This window comes from Armigeres subalbatus, unplaced genomic scaffold, assembly GCF_024139115.2.
Source record: "Armigeres subalbatus isolate Guangzhou_Male unplaced genomic scaffold, GZ_Asu_2 Contig1035, whole genome shotgun sequence".
NCBI classification, from domain to species: Eukaryota; Metazoa; Arthropoda; class Insecta; order Diptera; family Culicidae; genus Armigeres; species Armigeres subalbatus.
Genome location: NW_026941776.1, coordinates 211,448 through 236,562, shown reverse-complemented (window position 1 = coordinate 236,562; position 25,115 = coordinate 211,448). Strand labels below are relative to the sequence as shown.

Genomic DNA, 25,115 nt, shown 5'->3' with positions numbered 1-25,115 from the left:
TTTATGTTCAGTACATATCCTTATTTTATGTAGTGAAAACCGCTTGTTTTTATCTAAGGTCGTTCGCCCAATAATCGACTTTTTGTGTTAGTCATTAATTTCCATATATAAAAAGTGCAGTCTGGAAATGTGATTATTTTTCTAAAATCATTTGAAGACTCGCTAGGTTGATGGTTTTTATGTTCAGTACATATCCTCATTTTATGTAGTGAAAACCGCTTGTTTTTATCTAAGGTCGTTCGCCCAATAATCGACTTTTTGTGTTAGTCATTAATTTCCATATATAAAAAGTGCAGTCTGGAAATGTGATTATTTTTCTAAAATCATTTGAAGACTCGCTAGGTTGATGGTTTTTATGTTCAGTACATATCCTTATTTTATGTAGTGAAAACTGCTTGTTTTTTATCTAAGGTCGTTCGCCCAATAATCGACTTTTTGTGTTAGTCATTAATTTCCATATATAAAAAGTGCAGTCTGGAAATGATTATTTTTCTAAAATCATTTGAAGACTCGCTAGGTTGATGGTTTTATGTTCAGTACATATCCTTATTTTATGTAGTGAAAACCGCTTGTTTTTATCTAAGGTCGTTCGCCCAATAATCGACTTTTGTTTTAGTCATTAATTTCATATATGAAAAAGTTCAGTCTGGAAATGTGATTATTTTTCTGAAATCATTTGAAGACTCGCTAGGTTGATGGTTTTTATGTTCAGTACATATCCTCATTTTATGTAAAGTGAAACCGCTTGTTTTTATCTAAGGTCGTTCGCCCAATAATCGACTTTTGTGTTAGTCATTAATTTCCATATATAAAAAGTGCAGTCTGAAATGTGATTATTTTTCTAAAATCATTTGAAAACTCACTAGGTTGATGGTTTTATGTTCAGTACATATCCTCATTTTATGTAGTGAAAACCGCTTTGTTTTTATCTAAGGTCGTTCGCCCAATAATCGACTTTTTGTATTTAGTCATTAATTTTCATATATAAAAGTGCAGTCTGAAATGTGATTATTTTTTCTAAAATCATTTGAAGACTCGCTAGGTTGATGGTTTTATGTTCAGTACATATCCTCATTTTATGTAGTGAAAACCGCTTGTTTTTATCTAAGGTCGTTCAATAATCGACTTTTGTGTTAGTCATTAATTTCCATATATAAAAAAGTGCAGTCTGGAAATGTGATTATTTTCAAAATCATTTTGAAGACCTCGCTAGGTTGATGGTTTTTGTGTTCAGCACATATCCTTATTTTATGTCGTGGAAACCGCTTGTTTTTATCTAGAGTCGTTCGCCCAATACTCGACTTTTTGTGTTAGTCATTATTTTCCATATATAAAAAAGTGCAGTCTGGAATTGTGATTATTTATCCAAAATCATTTAAAGACTCGCTAGGTTGATGGTTTTTGTGTTCAGTACCTATCTTCATTTTATGTAGTGAAAACCTGCTTGTTTTTATCTAAGGTCGTTCGCCCAATAATCGACTTTTTGTTTTAGTCATTAATTTCCATATATAAAAAGTGCAGTCATTATTTTTCTAAAATCATTTGAAGACTCTAGGTTGATGGTTTTTATGTTCAGTACATATCCTCATTTTATGTAGTGAGCTTGTTTTTATCTAAGGTCGTTCGCCCAATAATCGACTTTTGTGTTAGTCATTAATTTCCATATATAAAAAGTGCAGTCTGGAAATGTGCTTATTTTTCTAAAATCATTTGAAAACTCACTAGGTTGATGGTTTTTATGTTCAGTACATATCCTCATTTTATGTAGTGAAAACCGCTTGTTTTTATCTAAGGTCGTTCGCCCAATAATCGACTTTTGTGTTAGTCATTAATTTCCATATATAAAAAGTGCAGTCTGGACATGTGATTATTTTTCTACAATCATTTGAAGACTCGCTAGGTTGATGGTTTTATGTTCAGTACATATCCTCATTTTATGTAGTGAAAACCGCTTGTTTTTATCTAAGGTCGTTCGCCCAATAATCGACTTTTTGTGTTAGTCATTAATTTTCATATATAAAAGTGCAGTCTGGAAATGTGATTATTTTTCTAAAATCATTTGAAGACTCGCTAGGTTGATGGTTTTATGTTCAGTACATATCCTCATTTTATGTAGTGAAAACCGCTTGTTTTTTATCTAAGGTCGTTCGCCCAATAATCGACTTTTGTGTTAGTCATTAATTTCCATATATAAAAAAGTGCAGTCTGGAAATGTGATTATTTTTCTAAAATCATTTGAAGACTCGCTAGGTTGATGGGTTTTGTGTTCAGTACATATCCTTATTTTATGTAGTGAAAACCGCTTGTTTTTATCTAAGGTCGTTCGCCCAATAATCGACTTTTTGTGTTAGTCATTATTGTCCATATATGTATAAAAAAGTGCAGTCTGGGAATGTGATTATTTTTCTAAAATCATTTAAAGTCTCGCTAGGTTGATGGTTTTATGTTCAGTACATATCCTTATTTTATGTAGTGAAAACCGCTTGTTTTTATCTAAGGTCGTTCGCCCAATAATCGACTTTTTGTGTTAGTCATTAATTTCCATATATAAAAAAGTGCAGTCTGGAAATGTGATTATTTTTCTAAAATCATTTGAAAACTCACTAGGTTGATGGTTTTTATGTTCAGTACATATCTTCATTTTATGTAGTGAAAACCGCTTGTTTTTATCTAAGGTCGTTCGCCCAATAATCGACTTTTTGTTTTAGTCATTAATTTCCATATATAAAAAAGTGCAGTCTGGAAATGTTTCTAAAATCACTTAAAGACTCAGGTTGATGATTTTTGGATTCTGTACATATCTTATTTTTTGTATTCTGTACATAATCCTAATCCAACGATATTAACCGACTATGGGAACAGTACCACCCGTTGTCCAATAATTCAACTTTACATGTTAACTATTTGGAAAATATCTAGCTGAGCTTCCATTATTTCTCCTGTTTATTACTGACAGACTGTGGGAAGGGAAATCGGAAATGTATTAGTGTGATCACAATACGAACCCTGGCCAGCAGAGAGTCTTCTACTAGAACCCAACCTTGATAAATTCCTTAAATATTATAAATGGCCAACTCTAAAAAAATCCCATATTTTAAGGAAAAGTATTGTCTTTTCTATGGAAACCAATTTTATTATTTATGGTACATAGGCAGTATTTCAAGGGTACGTTTCGCCTTTTTTATGGGTACTTGTTTTATAAATTATTGGTACAAATTTAATATTCTATGGGAACGAATTAAATTAGCTATGGGACGCATTTTATTTTCTATGGGTACAATTTGATTTTCTATGGGTGCATATTTAATTTTCTTCCAAACAAGTTATGGGTGCAAATTTTATTATTCATGGGTCAGCTATTTTTTCATATTATTTTATGGTACAATTGTCATTTTTTACTAGTATTTTTTTAGTTTTACCGGTGCGTTTTATAATATTTATGGACACATTTTCTATTTTGTAGGGGTAAAAGTGCTATTATTCGATGGTACATAGTGCACTTTTTCATGGGTATAGTTTTGTTTTTCTATGGTACATTTTACTTTTTCTAGGTATGCAAAAACCCTTTGCTCTTAGAAATATGTCGCCATTTTGATGTGGTGGTTGAATTATGAGCTGCAGTAAAGTTTCACACGTTGGGCTGTTTTTAGATGGGTTACTATTTAATTGGACTTCCGTTAGTTGGACTACAGCCCAATTAAAATTCAGGTGAACGTCAAAATATGACCACAGACAAACAGACATAACACTCGTGAAAAGTTCATCGTTTACTAATTTGCTGGTCAATTCGAATAATCATTAGTTGGCCAATCGATCACTCGTGGCGCGCGCATAGGATTTTCTCGAGTTTGAAGTTTGCTCACTACCGCCATCTGGTGATTTGCCCAACAAAGTGAAAACAACAGATGTTGTTAGATAGTGTTTGTACGACGATGAATTAACTGAGTGAATGTTCAATGTGTTATGTCTGCTTGTCTGTGTTTTGACGTAAACTGCCGCTAACAGCAAGTCGAGCACATCCGTATATGGGCTTTCATATACAGATGTGCTCGATTTGCGGTTAGCGGCAGTAAATTGCTAGAAATTTCCGTTTTTCACATTTGGCAGCTCTGATTTTCTATGTATTGTATTCGCTGACTTGACAGATGAAATGTTATAACAACTAATGAAAGTCTTTCACTACGAGCTTAGCCCAACGAGTGAATGTTGACTGTACTTTGATTAGGAACTGTGCGAATAATTATTTTGGTACACGGACATCTTCAAGTACCCATTAATTGAGTTCCATGTACCCATTATTCGTTTCAGTACTGAAATGTCAAACAATGGGTATTTTTTCAAATACAAATAATGGGTATTTAAACCTCATGTTGAAGTTCCTCGTTTCCTGATAATAATGGGTAGATTATACTCTTCATTTACAATCAAATGTTCACGCCATTTTTGCTTCGTTTCGACGCGTTGATTTTTTTACGGAAATAATATTAAAATTCCCTTTCCACAATTTGAGAAACAATACAAGGTAAGTTTACTTGAATTAATACGTGTGTTTGGATCCCGATTTTACTGAAATGCGCATAACCATGGACCTCCAATCGTTTTTTCTTGTTCCAGAAACCAGTATATGAAGCTGAGGATATTTTGGTTTGGTGGATTGATTTTATTAAAGCCCAATTTTTGTGCCGTTTTCAAACATCAATGCTGACATCAATGGCCGATTGCAGGAAGATGACTCCGGGTGATAGCCTCATCGTGATGGTTCTTTACTTATTGCATCACCACACCAGAAGTTAAATTTCGCCGGGTACGCGTTGATGATTCACCGAGCAAAATGTCGGATGCTGGCGAAAATGCAAAATTCTCGAACATTATGTTGTATACCAGATGCATTATATGTATGATTATTTTATCCATATGAAAATAAATTTGATGCGTAGTGTTTTTGATTGAATGTATCTTTTGGTTTCAATTTAATTTGACACAAATACATAACCTCAAACAAACAAGAAATTGTAATTTAATGAGCCTTTTTTACCCATTTTGGCAATAAAAACATGGAGTGAAAATTACCCTTTTTCTGAAGTTTCGCTAGCGTACCCATTAATGAGTAAATCGAGTTTACTCATTAAATGAGTTATGCCGCTTTTCTTCGAAATGGGTACGAAAATACCCATTAATGGGTACTTGAGGATGTCCGTGTAGTGGAGCCCAAAGTTTATGATAGTAAAGTTGCGCAAAGAGGATCTGCTAACACTGATTCCGAACGATGCTCATATTTTTATTTTGGGAAGCTTTATTTTTGATCATTACTTCAAAAGCTTTTGTATCCGCTACCCAATCCATCCACAAACCGCAAATTAGTGAGCTTCTTGTTGCTACTTTATCGGGAGGTGTATTAAAGTGCTTTTATTGACTTTTTAAAAAGAAAAATAATAGATTTTAGGTCTTGCTTTTTATTTTGTCATAATAATTATCAGGCGATAACAATACTTCCTCACTACTAGGGATCCTAGATTGTAGGATGAATGTAGGATCCCTACACGCCCGTTTCAAATCACTCAGAGACTGAGTGAAATTGTATTGCCGTCTCTTTTTTTCTCACGAAAATCTTACTCGTTTTTCGTAAAAAGTGGAACTACTCAAATTTTGTGATTTGAAACGGGCGTGTAGGTGCGGCCAGAGTAGATGCGAAAAGCGAAGCGTCCATTCGATTTGACAGTTTGCTTATTATTGATCGTTATTCCTTTGCGTGCAATTTTTGCGCGACGTCGCGTTGACGCGTTTACACTGGCAGGCACCTTAGGGGAACTGTTAACATTTGCACTGTGAGAAATTAATTTCAGCTCGAAACTAAAAATTAAGTCCATTTTGTCGATAAATTAAATTATAATTCTATTGTTATTGTTATTATCGACATTCTCATTTATAATATGTATTACAATGGCATTCAATCATTGTTGAGGTTGAAATTATGAATCTTATGCTTTTGTTCTTTTTCTTAGCGTTCCACACAACATGAGGTATTATCGAATGAGCATGTTCTCCAAGAAAACTGTGAGAATTCAGCGAATATTCACGATGAGCATTCGGTGATATTGGTTCAGAAAAAGAGCTTGGAGCACTTTGAGGCGCAACACGGTACTCATGAGCTAATTCAGCGACCGCTTCAGGAGCATTATGCCAATGTAAGTAATACTGTAAGGTGGGCCACACTTGTATGGAAAAATTCAAAATCATTTTTTTCGAGGCATAACATCCCCTGAAAATAAAGTTTTATGCTCCCAGAAGCAGAGATGTCCTACACAGTTGGCAAAAAATCTGCTCTTTTATTTTTCACATTTTTTAACAATCAAATAAAATTCATTCAGTAAGTGCAAATGATACATGGATGTTCAAGTTTTCTGAAGGTCAATTCGATCTATCAAAATAATGCACGCCAGAGCCACGCGAGCGCGCGCACAACAAATACACCGGGGTGTATTACACCCCGGTGTATTTTCGGTGCACGCGCCCGCGTAGCTCCGGCGTGTATTATTTTGACAGATCAAAGTGACATTTAGAAAACTAAAACATCCATCTATTTTTATTTAATTGGTAAAAAATGTAATAAATAAAAGAGTAGATTTTTTGCCAACTGTGTAGGACATCTCTGCCCAGAAGCTACTGTAAAAATTTCAGCCAAATCCGTCAAGTCTAACTGGATGCTCAACGAGCCTGAAGTGTATATGGAAAAATTGACTAAATGTATGGGAAAATGAGTCTCTTCCAATATTTTACCTCTAGGTGGCGCTGTAGTCATTCAATCACACTCATTAGTAAAATTATTACGAATATGCTCCCGAAAACCGCGAGTGATTTAGTCATCCAGTTAGATTTGACGGATCTGGCTGAAATTTTTACAGTAGCTTCTGAGAGCAAAAACTTTATTTTCAGGGAGTATATGAAAATAAAGTTTTTTGCTCCCATATGTCTAGAAAAAATGATTTTGATTTTTTTTTTCATATGAGTGTGGTCCACCTTATAGTACATATTCATTATTTCGACTGTACAGTACTATAATGAAATGATAAGAGTTTATGTTATTTATATGTTGCTTTTTTTTATTCTATTAGTATTCTGAAAAGCCAAAAGCAGGCATTCTGAAAAAGCAGGAAAGAGCGAGAAAATGGCGAGAAAAAAATACTCTGGCGAAAATATCAAAGTTTGCAAAAAAAGAACATGAAACAGTTACAAATACTTCCGGTTCTGAAAAAACGATCCACAGTGATCTGATGTGTGACCCCGGTCCATCGAGTATTCGTAATGCGGTTCCCTCTATGTGCATCGAGAAAGTGGTAGAAACATACCAACATTCGAAGGATGCTAAACAGCAAGAGCAAAACTCCTTAGCACCCTCACCAAACACAGTTGCGAAGGTTAATGATAACGTGAGTAAATTTTCGTTTTTTAAGACTATGGCGAACCTAGATACTAGAGGCCTTGATACGAGAAACGCGGATAGAAAATGTAGCTCTGCCGACACTTCAGTCAATCATCTTCATAAAAGAGCAATGGTCTGCCTTGACAAGATCTCATATATCGCTATTTAGTGTGCACACACCGTATGATAATAAACTCCAATAAACAAAATAATTTCATTCAATAAAATATCATTGATTATCATTGGTATTAAATCAAATTCAGCCGTTTTTAGTATTTGAGCCAAGATTTTGGCTGCTTGACAGGTCTCATACCTACACGCAAAAAAATGTTGCGGTCGAAACTACCATTCCGAGTATTAATTTAAGAATATGCACCGACGATTTTCAGCAGACAACAAACCCGTTTGATTTAACCATGCGCACAGTAACAATCAACTGTGGTCCTGGTGGAATGTTGTTACATGAACTGAATCAGTGGTGAATTTGTCAGAATGCATGGTTAATTTAATTAAAAATTTGTGGTTGTTTCGAAAACATGGCGTAGTCTACAAAATAGTAATTGTTACTATGGAATTTTTTTCTGTGTATCTGCGTTTCTCTTATACAGGTCTCTACTAGATACTTGATAATAGGGATTCTATATTAAGAGAGTGCGAATACTTTTCCAGACGATTTAGTAACGCTGTTACTTTCGTAAACAAACGCTGCCAGCACTTGCCGCGGTGCAAAATGTTGGAGCTTGAACATGACTTCGCGTATGATGGCACCTGTCGATATTTGTTATCCAACGTCTAATAAAGCAATATCACTAAAATAAAAGTGCAATACAAATGAACAAAGTACCATGCATAAACTAAACTAGTTCCACTTTTCGTAAAATCTTTTTCATTACAATCGCAATACCTCTCAATCCGCAACAATAACAATGTTCATTTGGCTCATATTCTGACAGCTCTCAATGCTCGATTGGCTCAAGATGGCCGCTTTCGCATATCTCTAAATGCAGGATCTCTATTAGATACTGGCTTGGCAGACAGGTGGTGCACCTAGGGATCCTATATTCAGAGATGGGCGAATACTTTTCAAGGCGATTTAGCAACGCTGTTACTTTCGTAAACAAACGCTGCCAGCACTTGCCGCAGCGCAAAATGTTGGAGTTTGTACATGACTTTGCATTTGATGACACTTTTCCATTATGTTGTCTACCCTCCAACAGTGCATTAACACTAATATAAAAGGGCAATAGAAATGAACAAAATACAATGCATAAAATAGACTACCTTTTCTTGCGAAAGCAAAACAAATTGTTTATTCGACAAAACTTTTCGTAAAATCTTTTTCATCACAATCGCAATACCTCTCAATCTGCAACAATAATAATGTTCATTTGGCTCAGGTTTTGACAGTACTCGATGCTTGATTGGCTCAAGATGGCCGCTTTCGCATATCTCTGAGTGTAGGATCCCTAGGTGCACCCTATTGAATGACAGAGTGGTTATCACAATGAATGAGGACTGCTTGTGTTGTGGGATATCAGCATTAAGGTTCCCCCAGACACACGCGACACGCACGACAATCGCGACGCGATTCTATCGCTTGGCGACTGCGATTCTATCGCTTGGCGACTGCGATTCTATCACTTGGCGACTGCGATTCTGTCGCCGTTTGTATGGAAGCGTAAATGGAACATCGCAGCGACTCAACGATAGAATCGCGGCGACTTGTTGTCGCCATCGCGGCGATGGAATCGCTTAGGTTTGGGGGATCCTTTAGACTGGCCCAGCCTAGTATAGGGAGAAAAAATGTAGAATTCTACGGGGCACCCCCCAGAATTTTGCTTTTGATTGCGAAGATCAATCTCTAAAAATATCAGCTTAATCGGTGTGGCATAACCTGGCGTAATTGAATTTAAGTTTGTATGGGGATTTCAGCCAAAATATATAGGAAAATATGCCTTCGTCACATTTCCGCAGAACATTGTGCGATGATTTAATAAACTTTTATTTAGTTTTCGGTTGATTTATTTGAAATGAACTAATTTCGTGCAATACAGGCACAACTCGAAATCTGTAAATGTTCAGAAACAACGTCCCAAAATTTTCAATAAAAATATGAAACTTCAATATTTTTGTGATTATTTCGAATTACATGGATATTTTTGCATGTATTGATAAAGAAAGATTAGTTTGTGTGTTTTAGCAAAACACTTTGAAAAAAATCGATACATTCAAGGATTTATTCGAGATTTTCGAAAAATCGTTAAATTTTAAAATTAGCTTAACTTTTGATAACATATTGTGAATTTAGGTGTTTTTACAGTTTACAGGCACCTTAGGTGCCGCCTGCTAGAATAAACGCGACGAGCGATGCGACGCGACTCACGTAAAAGAATAACAATCATTATCAATGAACTGTCAAATTGCACTGGTCGCGTCGCGTCGCATCGCTCACGTCGCGTTTACTCTGGCCGGCACCTTAGACTTTTGACAGGTGAAACTTCTTATCTGTACTATTTCCGTGCTTTGCCATCGAAATGTTAAAAACAAAAACACGATTTTCAATTTCGTGAGATCTTAGGTGCACGAGATAAGGGTAATTTATTCCTTTTATAAACAATACCCGTTCCCTACGTCATCCCATTTTTACTAACTATATAATCGTTTTATTTGAATAGCAAATATATAATTTTCAAAAAAAAAAAAAAGAGCTGAATAATTTTCTAGCAAATATATGTTTTGAATCTTTTAAAATTAACTCCATGTGTTTAGAACTATCACTAAATTAAAATATGATATTCGCAGCCTCAACACGTCGAACCATGTCTTTTACCATCTACGGTAAAGAATGGGGATACTTGGAAAGTTGTATGCTCGCTTCCGCTGAATGCTGTTGAAGGTTTCGTCAAAAACTACGAATACGGATACAGATTTAAAGCAGAGAACACACCAAGCAAAGGACGAATGCGGTACTTCGACTGTAGTCGAATTAAAGTGCGTTATAAACCGCAATGTGAAAAAAAGTTGGTGGTGTTTATCCCCAACTCGAACGAAGATGCAACAATAAGCACCAAAGGTCAGCATTCGTGCACAACGGCACCTACCAGCCACATTTCACGCTCGCGTTTAACCGTGGAAAATCAACAATTGGTGACAACGATGCTGAAAGCAGGTATTCCTACAAGAGATGTGAAGGCAACCGTAAAACTGTCTAACCCCACGATAACGAGAAACCAGTTGGCCTACGCGATCAAGACAACAAACCGTCAATTGTTTGGGAATTCAGAGTTATCGCTTGGTAAGCTTATATTTTTGTATTTATTTATTTATTTATTTATTTATTTGTAACTGTGTGTCTATTGACACACTAGGGTGGCTCAAGCTAGTATAGAATAAAACTTATTTCAATTTTTTTGATATTCCGTTCTATTTAATGCCCTGATGATTCGGACAAAATTTCAGCCAAATCGGTCAACATTTGGGCGGTGCTAAACTAATTGTGGACATTATTATGGAAAAATATATGGAGAAACATCGAAAAACAGTTATTTTTAGTTTGATAGTACCATTTACGATGAAGAACTATGACACTCTTTCAGTTTATGCAGAATTTAATACAGAATGCTATGCTGAAAACTGCGAGAAGATTAGAGTACACCCGGCGAAGTTATTAGTATTTCTCTGAAGTGTGGTTTGAGCAAATTTCGTTTTTTTTCCTAGAAAAGTAAGAAAGAAAGAAAAGAAAGAAAGAAAAAGATTCATCCATACAACCCTCCAGTAAAAAGCATATAACTTTGCCGGATAAACTCTAATCTTCTCGCGGCTTTCAGCATTACATTCTGTATCTAATTCTGCGAGAACTTTCAGAGTTTCATAGGTCTTCATGGTAAATGCTGCCATCTACAGCTTTCAATGCTCCAAATTACTCATCCGAGGGGCTTCTAAATGGTATATTCTTCTCTTGCTATGTAAAACACCGATCATAACAATGCATTGTGAATCCCCTCGTCAGCCCAGTTAAAAAGCGGCACTCGTTAACTGGACTGATGTTCTAGCCCAGTTAGCGAATGGTAACATAATGTAATTGCATATTATTCAGCTATACTGCTGTAATTATGCGAAAAAGAATCCATGTGTCTTAGAGGGACTCGAACCCTCGCCTCCTACTCTCTAGATAGGCGTGATAACTCCTACACAACAAGACCACCTAAGTAAATCGTAGTACAATGTCACTGACCACGAGGTTTGGTTGGTTCTGTCAAACTCAAGAATAATAAGTTTATTTTATGATTTAGGCGAAAATTGGATGTTGAACAAATGACAAATAAAATGGATAGTTTTTGATCAATGATTAGGATAAACTTTTGTTTTAGATCGAAAATAATTCAAAAATTGTATTCGTCAGTTCTGATCATTTTCTAATTTGGGCACGACTTCACCCCAGCCAACGAATATCTTTCGCTAATTGGGGCGTTTTGAAAAGCGTCAAAACGAATCAATGATAAAGAAACATCAGGCTATTGACATCCTCAGAGTGTATTATATAGAGTTGCGCAAAGAATGAAGCCAAATCTACCTATTGAACTGTCAAACCGTCTACCTATCGAGCAAAGTAAACAAATACTTGTTGGTAAGGCGGAAGTATTGTTATCGCCTAATGATTATTACGGCGAATTAAATCAAAAGAACTTAAAATGCATTAGATTTGTTTTAGAAACAGCTTAAAAACACTTTAATACACCCACCAATAAAGTAACAACAAGAAACTCACTTGTTTGCACTCTGTGGGTAACTTGGTAATCGAATTCAAAATCTTTAAAAGTGATCACTCCCATGAAGTCACTTGAAGGATTGAACGAAAAGAAAAAGTTTCCAGCGTAATAACATGAGCATCATTAAGAATAAGTGTAAGAAGATCCTCTTTGCGCAACTTTATTAACAGAAACTTTGGACATCCCTATCTAACTCCCACGATCACGTCACGCGTCGATTTTCAGTCATCATCTGCGGGCAAAGTTTACATAAAATGAACATCAACATGAACTTCCGGTGAACTAGAAAGCTTCGAACTCACTAAAATGTTCATCAGCCCGCAGCGGATGTCACTCGTGTCAGAAGACGCTCGTGGTTAAGTCCATAGTTTGAAAATAGCCACCATAGAGATGAGTGACGTTTAACGTTCGCACACTGATGTGCAATTCGGCAAGTGTAAATACATGTTTGTTTTCCTTCTGCTCATAACCTCAAAATTGATCGAGTCATCACGATGGTTGGGAAGGAGTCAAAAAATATATGGAAATATACTCATTTTTACCCAAACTTTGCTGAGTAGCACCATCTAGGAGTGTTTGTTTTCCTTTTATCGCCACTCACACATTCGGACGTGAGAATCTCAATACCCGCGAGTACAGTGTGCAGATAGACCGCTGTCAGTTGCATGAGATGTCAACAATCGTCAACAACAACAATGATTTTATACGATTGTAGCTTAATAATTGAAAATATTATAAATTCACCTTATCGGCCGCGACGATTTGAAATCGTCGCAAAGCAAAATATCTCCAAAATCGTCGCAGAAATGTTCATAAGATCTGTCAGATCAACAAATAATTAAATGATCACATCATTTTCCAATATTGAGTGCTATTTTTCATGCAGTATCTCATGATTTGTCTTTAAACTAACATGAATTTAGACTAAGGACGTTGGCAAAAATTTTGAAGGAGACTAAAAAGTTATCGGCGCGTCTCGTATCCAGCAAAACTAACAATATCCACAACAATAAAAGAGCATGATTCATTTTCAAATTCTTTTCATGCTTTTCACGGTGAAATAAAAGACAAATTGTTGATCTCCATGCAAATAAATCAATATTGATCGTGTAGAATAAGTTTTGAATCATTTGGGGCTGATCTCCACGTAGCGGATTTTTACGCTGCGTGCACGCCGCACAGTGGTTCCGTTCCCTTAGAAGGGCGGTCATAAATATAAATTACGGAAGTTATATGGTAAAATAGTGTACTTTTAGTATTTTTCGGGTTAAACAGCCTATTTTTTAATTATTTGGTAGGCTCAATCATTATCATACTTTACGGAGCCGATTTCAGTATTATATGCAAAAATCCAACAAACAACGTTCAATATACATTATTGATGAAGATGCGTGGGTGGGAAGATGCTTGCTATTGTGAAAGTAGTAAACGAAAATAAACCTGATTAATCCACCTAGCCGGTGTTAATGCCTTTCTAGTGCATATGAAAAAATAGTATTTTTGCCATAACTTTAAGACCCATATGATTCCACGTCGAACGCAACTTGTTCCGAACAAATCGGTTAAGTCTAGATCAACATTTGAAAACGGCGTAACAGCCATTTTTTTCCTTCTGGATCTTTGTTCACATATATAGCTAAATATGTAGACGAATCAGAAGGAATAAATCTAGACCAATATTTGAAAAAGGCGTAATAGCCAAAATTTATTCCTTCTGATTCTTCGTCTACATATATAGCTATATATGTGGACCAAGAATCAGAAGGAATAAATTTTTGCTGTTACGTCCTTTTCAAATGTTGGCCTAGAAGTATAAGTGCCTAAAAATAAGTGAGTTTTTTTGCGAACATACATACGCACACATACACACGCAGAGACATATATCATCTGGTATCTAATACTATGGGTCTCCGGGCATCTTATAACAGTTCGTTTTTGGAACAAACGTATAGCCTTTACGTATACTTAGTATATGAGAAAGGCAAAAAGGTTTAATACATCAATTTAAAGTTAAATATAATACTATTATACCACGATATACTATTTAATAATCTGCACCCTGATAGCTCTAAAATGACAGCTTCAAATTTAAATATCTTCTCAGAGATGCCTGAGAATGAAAATCGGGGAGGAATATGCTTTTCAGTCTCATAAAGTTGACCATGATAAAGAAAACATAATACTCGTGTTCATCAATTTTTGTAATTTTTTACCATCGATTATTTATTTCAAGCTCAGTCGCAGACTGTGATAACTAAAAAGCTATTTAGGCAGCAGCCAGAAATATGAATACACTTAAAGGATATTCAAAAAGAAATTGAGGCGGTTAAATTGAGAAAAAAATATGATATCTATTAAACAAACATTATTTTGTTATTTGTTTACACTTAGCTTTCTCGTGGACGGTTGCAGCTGAATTAGCCTTTAGATGACAGATTAAAGTGTAAATATTTACTTAAAGGATTTTTCTGGAGGGGATTTGAAGGAAAAACATACTTTCTTGGAGGATGAAGATAACAAAATTTAGAAGAAATTTGTTTTTCCGTCGAAGAAACACAAAAAAGTTATTTGTTTACCATTTGCTTGGTCGCAAACGGTCGCAGCTGAAATAGCCTTTAGATGACAGATTAGAGTGTTAATATTTACTAAGAGGATGTTTCTAGAGGGGATTTGAAGGGGAAACATACTTTCTTGGAGGATGAAGATAACAAAATTTAGAAAAAAAAATGTTTTTCCGTCGAAGAAACATAAACAAGTTATTTGTTTACTATTGCTTGGTCGCAAACGGTCGCAGCTGAAATAGACTTTAGATGACAGATTAGAGTGTAAATATTTACTAAGAGGATGTTTCTGGAGGGGATTTGAAGGGGAAACATACTTTCTTGGAGGATAGAGATAATAAAATTTAGAAGACAATTGTTTTTCCGTCGAAGAAACATGAAAAAGTTATTTGTTTACCATTTGCTTGGTCGCAAACGGTCGCAGCTGAAATAGCCTTTAGATGACAGATTAGAGTGTCAATATTTACTCACAGGATGTTTCTGCAGGGGATTTGAAGGGGAAACATATTTTCGTAAAGGATGAAGATATTAAAATTAAGAAGAAAATTGTTTTTCCGTCGAAGAAACATAGAAAAGTTATTTGTTTACCATTTGCTTGGTCGCAGATGGTCGCAGCTGAAATAGCCTTTAGATGATAGACAATAGTGTAAATATTTACTCAGGAAATGTTTCTGGAGGGGATCTGAAGGGGAAACATATTTTATTGGTGGATGAAAATAATGAAATTCATAGGAAAATTGTGAATCCGTTCATCAAACACAGTAGAGTTTTTCGTTGACCATTTGCTTGGTTGCGGACGGTCCCAGCTGAAATAGCATGTAGATGACAGATTAGAGTGTAAATATTTACTCACAGGATGTTTCTGTAGGGGATTTGAAGGTAAAACATAAGTTTCATGAGGTATGCCAACATTTTCACGTATAGTTTATTTAACTGGATTATCTTCAATTCGAAGCCTTATACAGATCATATTAGCTCAAATTCTACAAAAATGACGATTGAATCTTATATAGTAAACCATAACGTAGCTGATAAGGGATAACTTGTTGAAGTTCGATAAAGTCATGTTTTTGGATTTATGACCTATGGGGGAACCACTGTGCGCCGTGTCCACGCAAGGTACCCAGAATCAAATGGAGTACTGCACACTATCGCTTCTGCCTTATAAGCAGGAGGTCATGGGTTCAATCCCAGGCTCGTCCCTTTCCTACTTTTTGTATTTCTATCTTAGTTCCTTATGTGTTTCACGTTCTCCCAAAACGATTCCTAGTGTTATACCTTTCATACTAACAATTCCAAAACCTCCCGTGGCACCTATGAGAGGTCGTAGAGTTTTCTGCATCTTTCTTAAGTAGGTGTCCAACTAATAATCTTTCCCCTTCCCCAGCATTCGCAAGGACGTGGCCAGGACAGATACCGATTGTTGGAGAGTGCGTTGCTTCCACCTAAGAGATAAAGATTAATCCCAAATCGATATCTGTGGTAACGGATTGAAGTAATGCTACTCTCATACAATAGTCCAGGTTTGCACCCCACCTACGAATTTGTGCGAATTGCTCAATGCTAATGCTAATGCTCAGTTGACAGTCTCGCCTAACACGAATCGGTCGCGTTTCTCTATCCGTGAAAAATGGATGCAAAAAGAGAGAATACTTTGGTTATTGATTTTAATGTTTTGCCTAAACGTCCTGATGCAATGAGAATAGATACTAAGGTGAGGAAAAAGACCTAATGCAAGTGTTTTAGTTGATGATAAAAAAATTAACAAAAATGGTGACGTACATAATTGCAAGGCTTCTTATGGAAGCTCGTTCGAATGTACTAGTGAAAGCTTTTTCGCTATACACGAATATCACGCATTCAGATATGGATTTCCTCACCTTAGTATCTATTCTCATTGGTCCTGATGCATCGGTGGTGCATAAATTCATGTGCGAAGAACTAAAACTGAACAAAAAGGACATGATAAATGTCCAATTTCATAATTTACGAAATTGTGTCTACGTGAGGACGACGTACATAATACCATCTCCAACAATGGTAATGCAGATCAATCAGAGAGTGAGTCTGTCGAAACACAAACGGCAAACAAGCGACGGCTGTCAGCGGATCGAAAAGAGAACACTCCAAAATGGCGGACTCGGAGGCAGCGTTGCCAGACTGACGGGACGGAAGAAACCGAGAATGATAGCGAGCACGAATTAGACGATCCCATTGTAAATTCACTAGTTCTCACTAGAAGTAAGAAAAAACAAATGAACTATAACTAAATTGTAAATAGCATTTTTCCGAGGCGAGCCAGCCACGGGCTGAAAGTCTCGTTAATAAAGACAGAAAAAAAATGCTTATGCTACAATGCTAAAAAAGACTGTTTTCAAGTCGAACCGATTAGAGCAAAAAATTGCAAATCTGTTCATTCGTTCGTGAGTTATATTGTCTGCAAACTCATTTTTATATACAGAGTTTGAATTGGTTTTGAAGTCATCATAAAACTGTAATTATTAGACCTGTGCGCCGCCACGCCACGCATACAAATTGTCCACGCCGCTTAATATTTTTACCACGCCGATGGCTTTTGAAGGGTTATTGAAGCAGTAGGATAATGGTTACGAAAAACGTGGTAAGGTCAACTTGTCACTAAATTTCTTACTATACAACTATGCTCGGCCAAAGATTAAAATTTATTTTCTAAGGCTGCGTCTCATTTCCTGAATTAAGGCCAAATTGAATTAAGTAACAATTAAAAAATTTGAGAATAACCCTGCCCATAGAGCAAGATTTTTTTTGGCAACAGTCTAAGAAATCCAGCTGAAATTCAATGTTTCAGAAAATGTGGGAATTGTTTTTCGAAAATGTAAGGAATTGCTACTGAACACGTTCAGCAATTCTTATAAAAATTCCATTGATGTGGTTTGACATTATATCAGAATCCCATTTAATACCATTCATTCAATTTGGAATATTTTTTTTTATTTCTCATCCAAAATTTCTTTGGGGACAAAAACAGAAATTCAATTTCTGCATAAATTCTTCCGTATTTTTTTCGAGAATTCTTCCATAAAATCCATTGGAAAATGAATCCGAAATTACATCGAAAAATCTCATGAGTTTATCCTAAAATTCCCTTCATGATTTGTTTCAAGAACTTCTTCAATAAAATTCTCCGGGAATTGTTTCAAAAGCTCCTTCAAAAATTCCCGCACATATTTCATCGTGAATTCCATCTGAAATAGGAATTTACCAAATATACTAGATTACCAATATAGTCCACTCTGGCTGATTTCGACAGACAGCATAATAGCGCTGCCGTATGATGCTGTATTCAATATAATATGTCAAAATAATATGCTGGAAATCATCCCATGACTCTATTTTAATATCTGAAATTAAAAAAAAAATTGAAAAAGGTAATTCAGATTAATTAAAATTAAAAAATCAGTATAATTTTCACAATAAACACACCCCTTGGCTATCGTTTTCCGGTGTTAGTTACCTTTTGAGACGCAAGATGGTGTGATTATGCTGTCCGTTGCCTAATATATGGAGATTTACGAAGTGGACTATATTGTTAATATACTATATTTGAATTTACCGGAGCAGACCCTGAGGAAATTTTTAAGGAGTATACCTTAAGGAACTCCTGGGAGAATTTCAAAATAAATTTCTGAAGGAATTTCGGAGAAATTTCTGGATGAATTTATAGAGGGATATGTGAAACAAATCGTGAGGAAATTTCCACGGAAATTCATGAGGGAACTCGAGAAAGAAAAGGCGAGAGTATTTGTGGAAGAGTTTCCAAGGTAATTTTATTAGCACATTCCAGGAATTCCTGATCGTAAATGGGGAAATTTCTTGATTTTCATGATTTTCTGGAGGAATTCGCAATTGAATTTCTATAAAAATTTCTAGAACAACTCCTGGAGATATTTCCAGAAGAACTCCCGGGGTGGGACTTAGGTTAGAAATTCTATGTGAGTTTCGAAAGGAGTTCGGAGGATATTTCAGCAGAGATCTCGAAGTAATTTATGAAGAGTTTCTGGGGGAATTCCAATGCGAATTTCAGAACAAATTCATTCAGGATTGTGCGAGTGGATATGGACAACAAATCTAAAGAAGCGCCAGGTCAGCCTCTGGAGGAATTCACGGGTAAATTTTGTGATAGATCCTTAGAACTTCCGGATGAATTCCTGGAAAAAGTTCCGGAGGAACTACCTGAGGAACTTCCGAACGAACTCCTTGAGAATTTTCGAAGAAATTGCTAAGAAATTTGCAAAGGAATTCTTGGAGAAATTTCCCGAGGAATTTTTGGAGAAATTTTGGATAGAGCTTTTGAAAAGAATCCAGAAAGAACTGACAGAGGGATTCTTGGAGAATCTTCTGAACGAATTCCTGGAGGAACATCCGGAGGAATTCCTGGAGAAGCTTTCCCAAGAATTCCTGAACTTCTCAACTAGTTCCTGGTGAAACCTTTGGATGATTTTCTGGAAGAACCGTAAGAACTCCTGGAGGAGCTTCAGAAGGAAATCCTGGAGGAATTTCTAGAGGAACTTCCGGAAGAATTCCTAGACGAATTTACAGACAAATCGTTGAAGTAACTTCTGCAGGAATTCTTGAAAAAAAATTTATGAAGCTTCTGGTGGATATATCTGGAGGAATTCTTAACGGAACTTCCAGACAGATTCCTGGAGGAACTTACAGAGTATTTTATGAAGCAACTTCACGGCGGATTTTCGAAGAAACTTCTAAACTTATTCCTGGTAAAACCATCATAGGCATTACTGGTAGAACTATCGGAGGTATTTCTGAGAGAGGTTCCCGAGGAACTATCGAGAAATTCCTGGATAAACTTTCGATGGAATCTCTGTAGGAACCTCCGGAGGAATTTCTGAAAAGCATCTGGAGGAATTCCTGGAGGAACTTCCGGAGGAATTCCTTGAGTAACTTCCGAAGGAATTGCTGCAGTAACTTCCGGAGGAATTCCTAGAGGAACTTCTGGAGGAATTCATGGATAAACTTCCGAAGGAATTCCTGGAGGAAATCCTGGATGAAACTTCGGGAGGAATTCTGTGAGTAACTTCCGGAGGAATTCTGGGAGTAACTTCTGGAGGAATTCCGGGAGGAATTCAGAGAGGAACTTCCGGAGGAATTTCGAGAGAAACTTCCGGAGGAACTTCCGAAGTAATTCCGGGAAGAACTTCTGAAGGAATTCCGGGAGGAGCTTCCGGAAGAATTCCGGGAGGAACTACTGGAGGAATTCCTGGAGGAACTTCCGGAGGAATTCCCGGAGGAACTTCCGGAGGAATTCCTGGAGGAACTTCCGGAGGAATTCCTGAACGAACTTCTGGAGGAATTCCCGGAGGAACTTCCGGAGGAACTTCCGGAGGAATTCCTGGAGCAACTTCCGGAGGAATTCCCGGAGGAACTTCCGGAGGAATTCCCGGAGGAACTTCCGGAGGAATTCCCGGAGGAACTTCCGGAGGAATTCTCGACTTCCAACGACTTCCTGAGGAATTCGTTGAAGAACTTGAAGAAATTCTGAAAATTTTTGACGCATCAAATTAGTTCACGCCGACCCACGCCGCCGCCGCTGGCTTAAAATGATCTATCACGCGGCCGCCGATGAAATTTCAATTCTAGTAATGATACGCTGAAACAGCAAATTATAATTAATTGTACTACATCAATGGTGTTCTATGCAATGTTATGTAATATGTGTAATTGTAGTTTTGTATTATTATATGTAACAGTAGCTATTTCAATGGATTGTTTTTCTTTTTCATATATTCAGGAGAGCTTGCATCGTGGGCGACATCAAAATTACCGTTCCCGCAAGATGATCGAGAAGGATTTGTTGTAGCCATTGATATCGACCGAGAGAATAATAAGTTCAGACTTGTAGTATCTTCGAAAAAACAGTTCTCCGTTATATCTGCCGATTGCACGTTCAAAGTGACAATGGAGGGGTACCCGCTCTTAGTGATCTGTGTAATTGATGCAATGAGACATGTGCATCCAATTGCTTTCGCAATTTTGTCCAACCAGGAGACAACAGACTACCTATTTGTATTTCGGGCGATAGTGGAACGATGTAGGAGTTTGGGATTGAATATTAGAATAGATACTTTTATGAGCGATGGCGAGCTGGCTTTGAAGAATGCAGCTAGGGCAGCTTTCGGGGAAACAATCAATAATTGAACTGCTATGGAAGTGTGCGAAAATGTTCAAAAATCATCTGAAGTACCAGCCGAAAAAAAAGGAAATACGCAAGGACATGTGCGTGCTGCAAGCGGCGCAGACCGACCGTCATTTTCAGGTTGCCAGCAAGTTGTTTCAAGAAAATATCGATGCTTTGTCCAATTCACGAACTTCTTCGAAAAATATGTCCAAACCCAAACTATGCCAAATGGTATGAGTCGGCGGCACCTGGTATGCCTGCAACGAACAATGCGTTAGAAGCTCTAAATAAATCAATTAAATATAATTTTTAAAACGCCACAAAGAGCCATTCAAATTTTAAAGAACGCATAATGGATATAATCGAAGCTTATGGCGATCCTGATCGAATAATTGCACGAGAAAGGAGTTTTAAACTGAGTGATCAACGGAAGGCATTTGATTGGCTCCAACAGGGGAAAAAAATTCGAACTACACATAATCTGGATCAAAGGAGGTCGTACGTCTTTGTACCAGGAAACGGAAAACATGATGTGACTTCACAAGATATCGATGGGTTCAACAACCCAAAATTCGAGCATTTTGACCAATATGCTTCGACATTCAGGCAGTTGCATAGCGTTGAAACCACCAACGAAGATTACAAAAATGGAATTGTACTTGCTACTATTTTTTAAAACTAATGTCTGTTTGCATATTTTGGTAGTCGCTGTTAGAAAACTAAAATTCGTCCTACCGGCAGAGGCAGACACGACACTCATGAGTCGTAAAAAAGCGACAGGCAGACCAATAATATCAACTTTAGCGTTAGTGAAAGATTGAGCAGTCGGATGTATATGTAGGGGGCAGCAGGGACTATGTCCAAGGGCTTGACGACCCCTCCCCAGGTTACTGCGAGTTGTGGGGCTAGCCAAAAATGTAGTGTGATTTAACAGTGGGCTCTGATCAACATCTATAAAAAGCTGCATGTAACGGGCCCTACTAAAGCGACCTGTGGCTCTCAAAGCGCACTAGCCCAGTCCTGATGTGGGTGGGACTTTAAACAGATCTGTCACGACGATCCTCCACCGAGCGTCTGTTCACCAAAGAGGTGCGGCTCTCAACAGCGTCTGTTCTCCATGTCAGGGGCGGCTGATCATCGTCCGGTGCCAGCAAGGGACTCTAAACAAAACTGCGCAATACAGTTCTCCGGAAATTACAAGCCAGCTTTAAAATGAAAACATCGTCGTTGTTCAATATAAGGACTACAGCAAAAACAATTAATAAGTAATAATTTATCATATCAGATTCAACCATTGTTAAGCCGCCGAATTTACACGACCTGTTGCGGCTTGTCCTACGTTGAATTGATAAGGTAGGTCGTAAGAACAAACGCATTTCAGGAAAAAAAGTTTCTATTATTTGATTTCTACTTCACAGATACTAGTAATTCTGGCTTCGCAAGGCTACCAAACAATCGATTCAAACTTGTCGATCAAATGTCGATTTCGAACACCGAGACTATAGGCTATTCCAGGTGGTATGTTGAATATTAGAATGATAAAATAGTTAATTCCCAGTGAAATTGTTTCATTGTTTGTAGCCTAAATAGGCTATCAGATATTCAATTTATTTGAAGGTTTTTATCGTTGAGAAGAAAAATACTATAAATATACCGAATATCAGCAGGTTTTTTACGACTTTATGGATTTCTCGATTTTTGCAAATTTATGGTATTCTTAATCTTTATATCGCACAATGTGAGTTTTATCAAACAAGTTACTCAATACAAGATATCAGTATTTTGATATCACTATATGATCCATACATCATGATAATATCAAATTGAGATGTTTTTGTTTGTTGTTTTTGCTCCATATTATTAAGTCCGGCCTAATATTATTACAAATATTATTTTTTTCTTCTATCTCCACCCCCTCGATTTTTTGTGACTTAATTTTATTATTTGAGGGGGGATTCAAAATTTTATTGGAAAAATAGTAAAATATTGAACTTTTACAAAAACATCTTAAAGAAAACTGATGAGTTTTACGATTTTATCAATTTAGCCATACCAACCCCTTTGTTATCCAAAGACCAATAGGACAAAGATCCTTCCTTCATTTTGTTCCGGCCTTATTATCATAATGAAAACTCGCTCACTTACTGTAACAATAGTAATGTTTATTGTTATGATCGTAATAACGGTAGTTGCAATATTTTGTAGATTCGGTAGTTATATTCCCAGTTGCGATAGTATCTCCTTGTGATAATACCATCTGTTCTGCTCTCCTCATTTCCGGTAAAACACCGGAAAGAATGCCAGTATGACATGTCGCTGATCCTGTCTGAACCGGCGATTCCTAACGCAATTATCACCACGGAAGTTGCTGTGATAGCCGAATGCTATGGAAGGAATGCTGGACTGGTACAGGGAACAGCAGTAATAACTCAATTATATGATCAAAAAAAGAATTTTGTTTTGAGGATTGCTTCAGTTAAGTGATCATGGTGAAAACGGCGATGATTATTGATATTGAGGAGACTTTTTTTTACTTGGAAGATGGTGTCTTTCAATAAAATGTTTGTTTATCCCGCTACAGAAAAGAAACATCGTCAAGATGCTAGCATTATCATTGTAAATATTTAAGCGCTCTGAATTCTCTTCTTTTCCTACTTTATTATTGTGTTCCCAAATTACGACAGATTTCGATCAAACCGCGAGTATTTTGATAGATTAAAACAAAACTTGGTAGGTTGTAGCTGGAAGTTGGTACCTTATTGATAATGCCGTAAATGTTAGACTTCTAAATTTCTAATGTAAGATTTCATGCATGCATCTATCATATTCGTGTAACAAGTGAACGCTTGATGTAACTGTTGGTGATGCTACAATGAATTAGGCTATCCGTAAATCACGAACCGCATTGCGCCAACACCTGTGGACTAAAATGTTTCGCGCTGATGGCATAGTTCTAAGAGCCGAAGAGCATTACCACTATGCTGTGTTGGTTAGCAAGGTTGATATTAGGATTGTAGCTCTAATTATTCTGTATGTATTTCCAACAACACAGACAGCAAAAGATATAAAAAAATAAATTTTATTTTACTAATTTTCCCTTTTTTAATGCATGATGTGACGTTGAATGTACTACAATGAACCTGGGCTATGAATTTTTCGGCTCTTGTTATTCTGTATGTACTCCACAACGTAGCAGATTGCTAAACTTATATCAATATTTAGATAAATAGATGCATGGTTACTTATTTAGCCAAACTATAATAGGTGGTTAAGGACAAGCCTCCCGGAATCCAAAACAAAAAGCACTCGCGTTTTCAAGGGCACCCCACTCAATTTGGAAGCAACGCACAACTGTCATTTTTATTATTCCAGCTTTGCTGTGTCGCAGCATGCGCGAAATAATAAAAATGACAGTTGTGCGTTGCTTCCGTTTTGAATGGGGTGCCCTTAACGCGAGTGCCTTTTTTGGATTTCGAGATGCCTGTCCTTAACTTTCAATACGATTCAAAGGCACATTTTTTACTTGATTTTCATTATTCCTCTGCGTGAAATTATCAATGAGGTACCATCAAAGATACTGTTTGAAAAAAAAGTGGCTATATAACAAGTGAAATGAACTGACTGTTCCGATTGATCTCCATGTAGATTGTGTAGAACGAACAATGGTAGTTTATATTCTGGTTTATATGTGAAATATTAATAAAATTGATATTATAAATTCTGTCTCTTACATTTTTTTTCTTCAACGATGATGTCGACGGTTTCGTGCAATACGGGCGCAACTCAAATTTTACAATTTTTAGTTGCAATTATTAGTTGCATAATTGAATATTTTTACAATATTTTCTGTTTTTTATTACAAACAATATGATCATTTTACTATTTGATTGGACAAATGAGCGGCAAAATGTAATGTAGGGTGGAGAACCATTTGGGCAGTACCTCCTATTCCTGTCCGCAACGTTCATAAGGGGTCGTTCAAATATTACGTCCGAGGTTTTAGGGGGGGGGGAGGTGGTCTAAGATTTTGTGACAGTACACGTACAAGTATACAAAAAAGCCGGACAGAGGGGTGATGGGAGGGGGGTCGAAAATCCTCAAAAAACAGTGGACGTCATAGTTAAATCGCCCCTAACTCGACCGCCATCCAACCATATGACTTGATTTTTTGTACATTGCTAGAAATTTGC

At 36.7% G+C, this 25,115-nt stretch overlaps 1 protein-coding gene and 1 long non-coding RNA gene across 2 annotated transcripts in view; both read left to right on the top strand.

Moving 5' to 3' along the window:
• LOC134202138 (uncharacterized) overlaps window positions 1-20,945 on the top strand; it is a 52,545-nt gene extending 31,600 nt beyond the window's left edge. Inside the window, exons 6-9 of the mRNA XM_062677193.1 lie at window positions 6,003-6,185; window positions 7,113-7,427; window positions 10,223-10,715; window positions 20,539-20,945. Coding sequence (XP_062533177.1) covers window positions 6,003-6,185; window positions 7,113-7,427; window positions 10,223-10,715; window positions 20,539-20,945 — 1,398 coding nt within the window. The remainder of the gene's footprint in view (window positions 1-6,002; window positions 6,186-7,112; window positions 7,428-10,222; window positions 10,716-20,538) is intronic.
• Window positions 20,946-21,007: 62 nt separating this feature from the next.
• On the top strand, window positions 21,008-22,748 carry LOC134202144 (uncharacterized). The gene is made up of 2 exons (XR_009977160.1): window positions 21,008-22,278; window positions 22,344-22,748. It is a non-coding gene; the product is annotated as an uncharacterized LOC134202144 (long non-coding RNA).
• The last annotated feature ends 2,367 nt before the right edge of the window (window positions 22,749-25,115 follow it).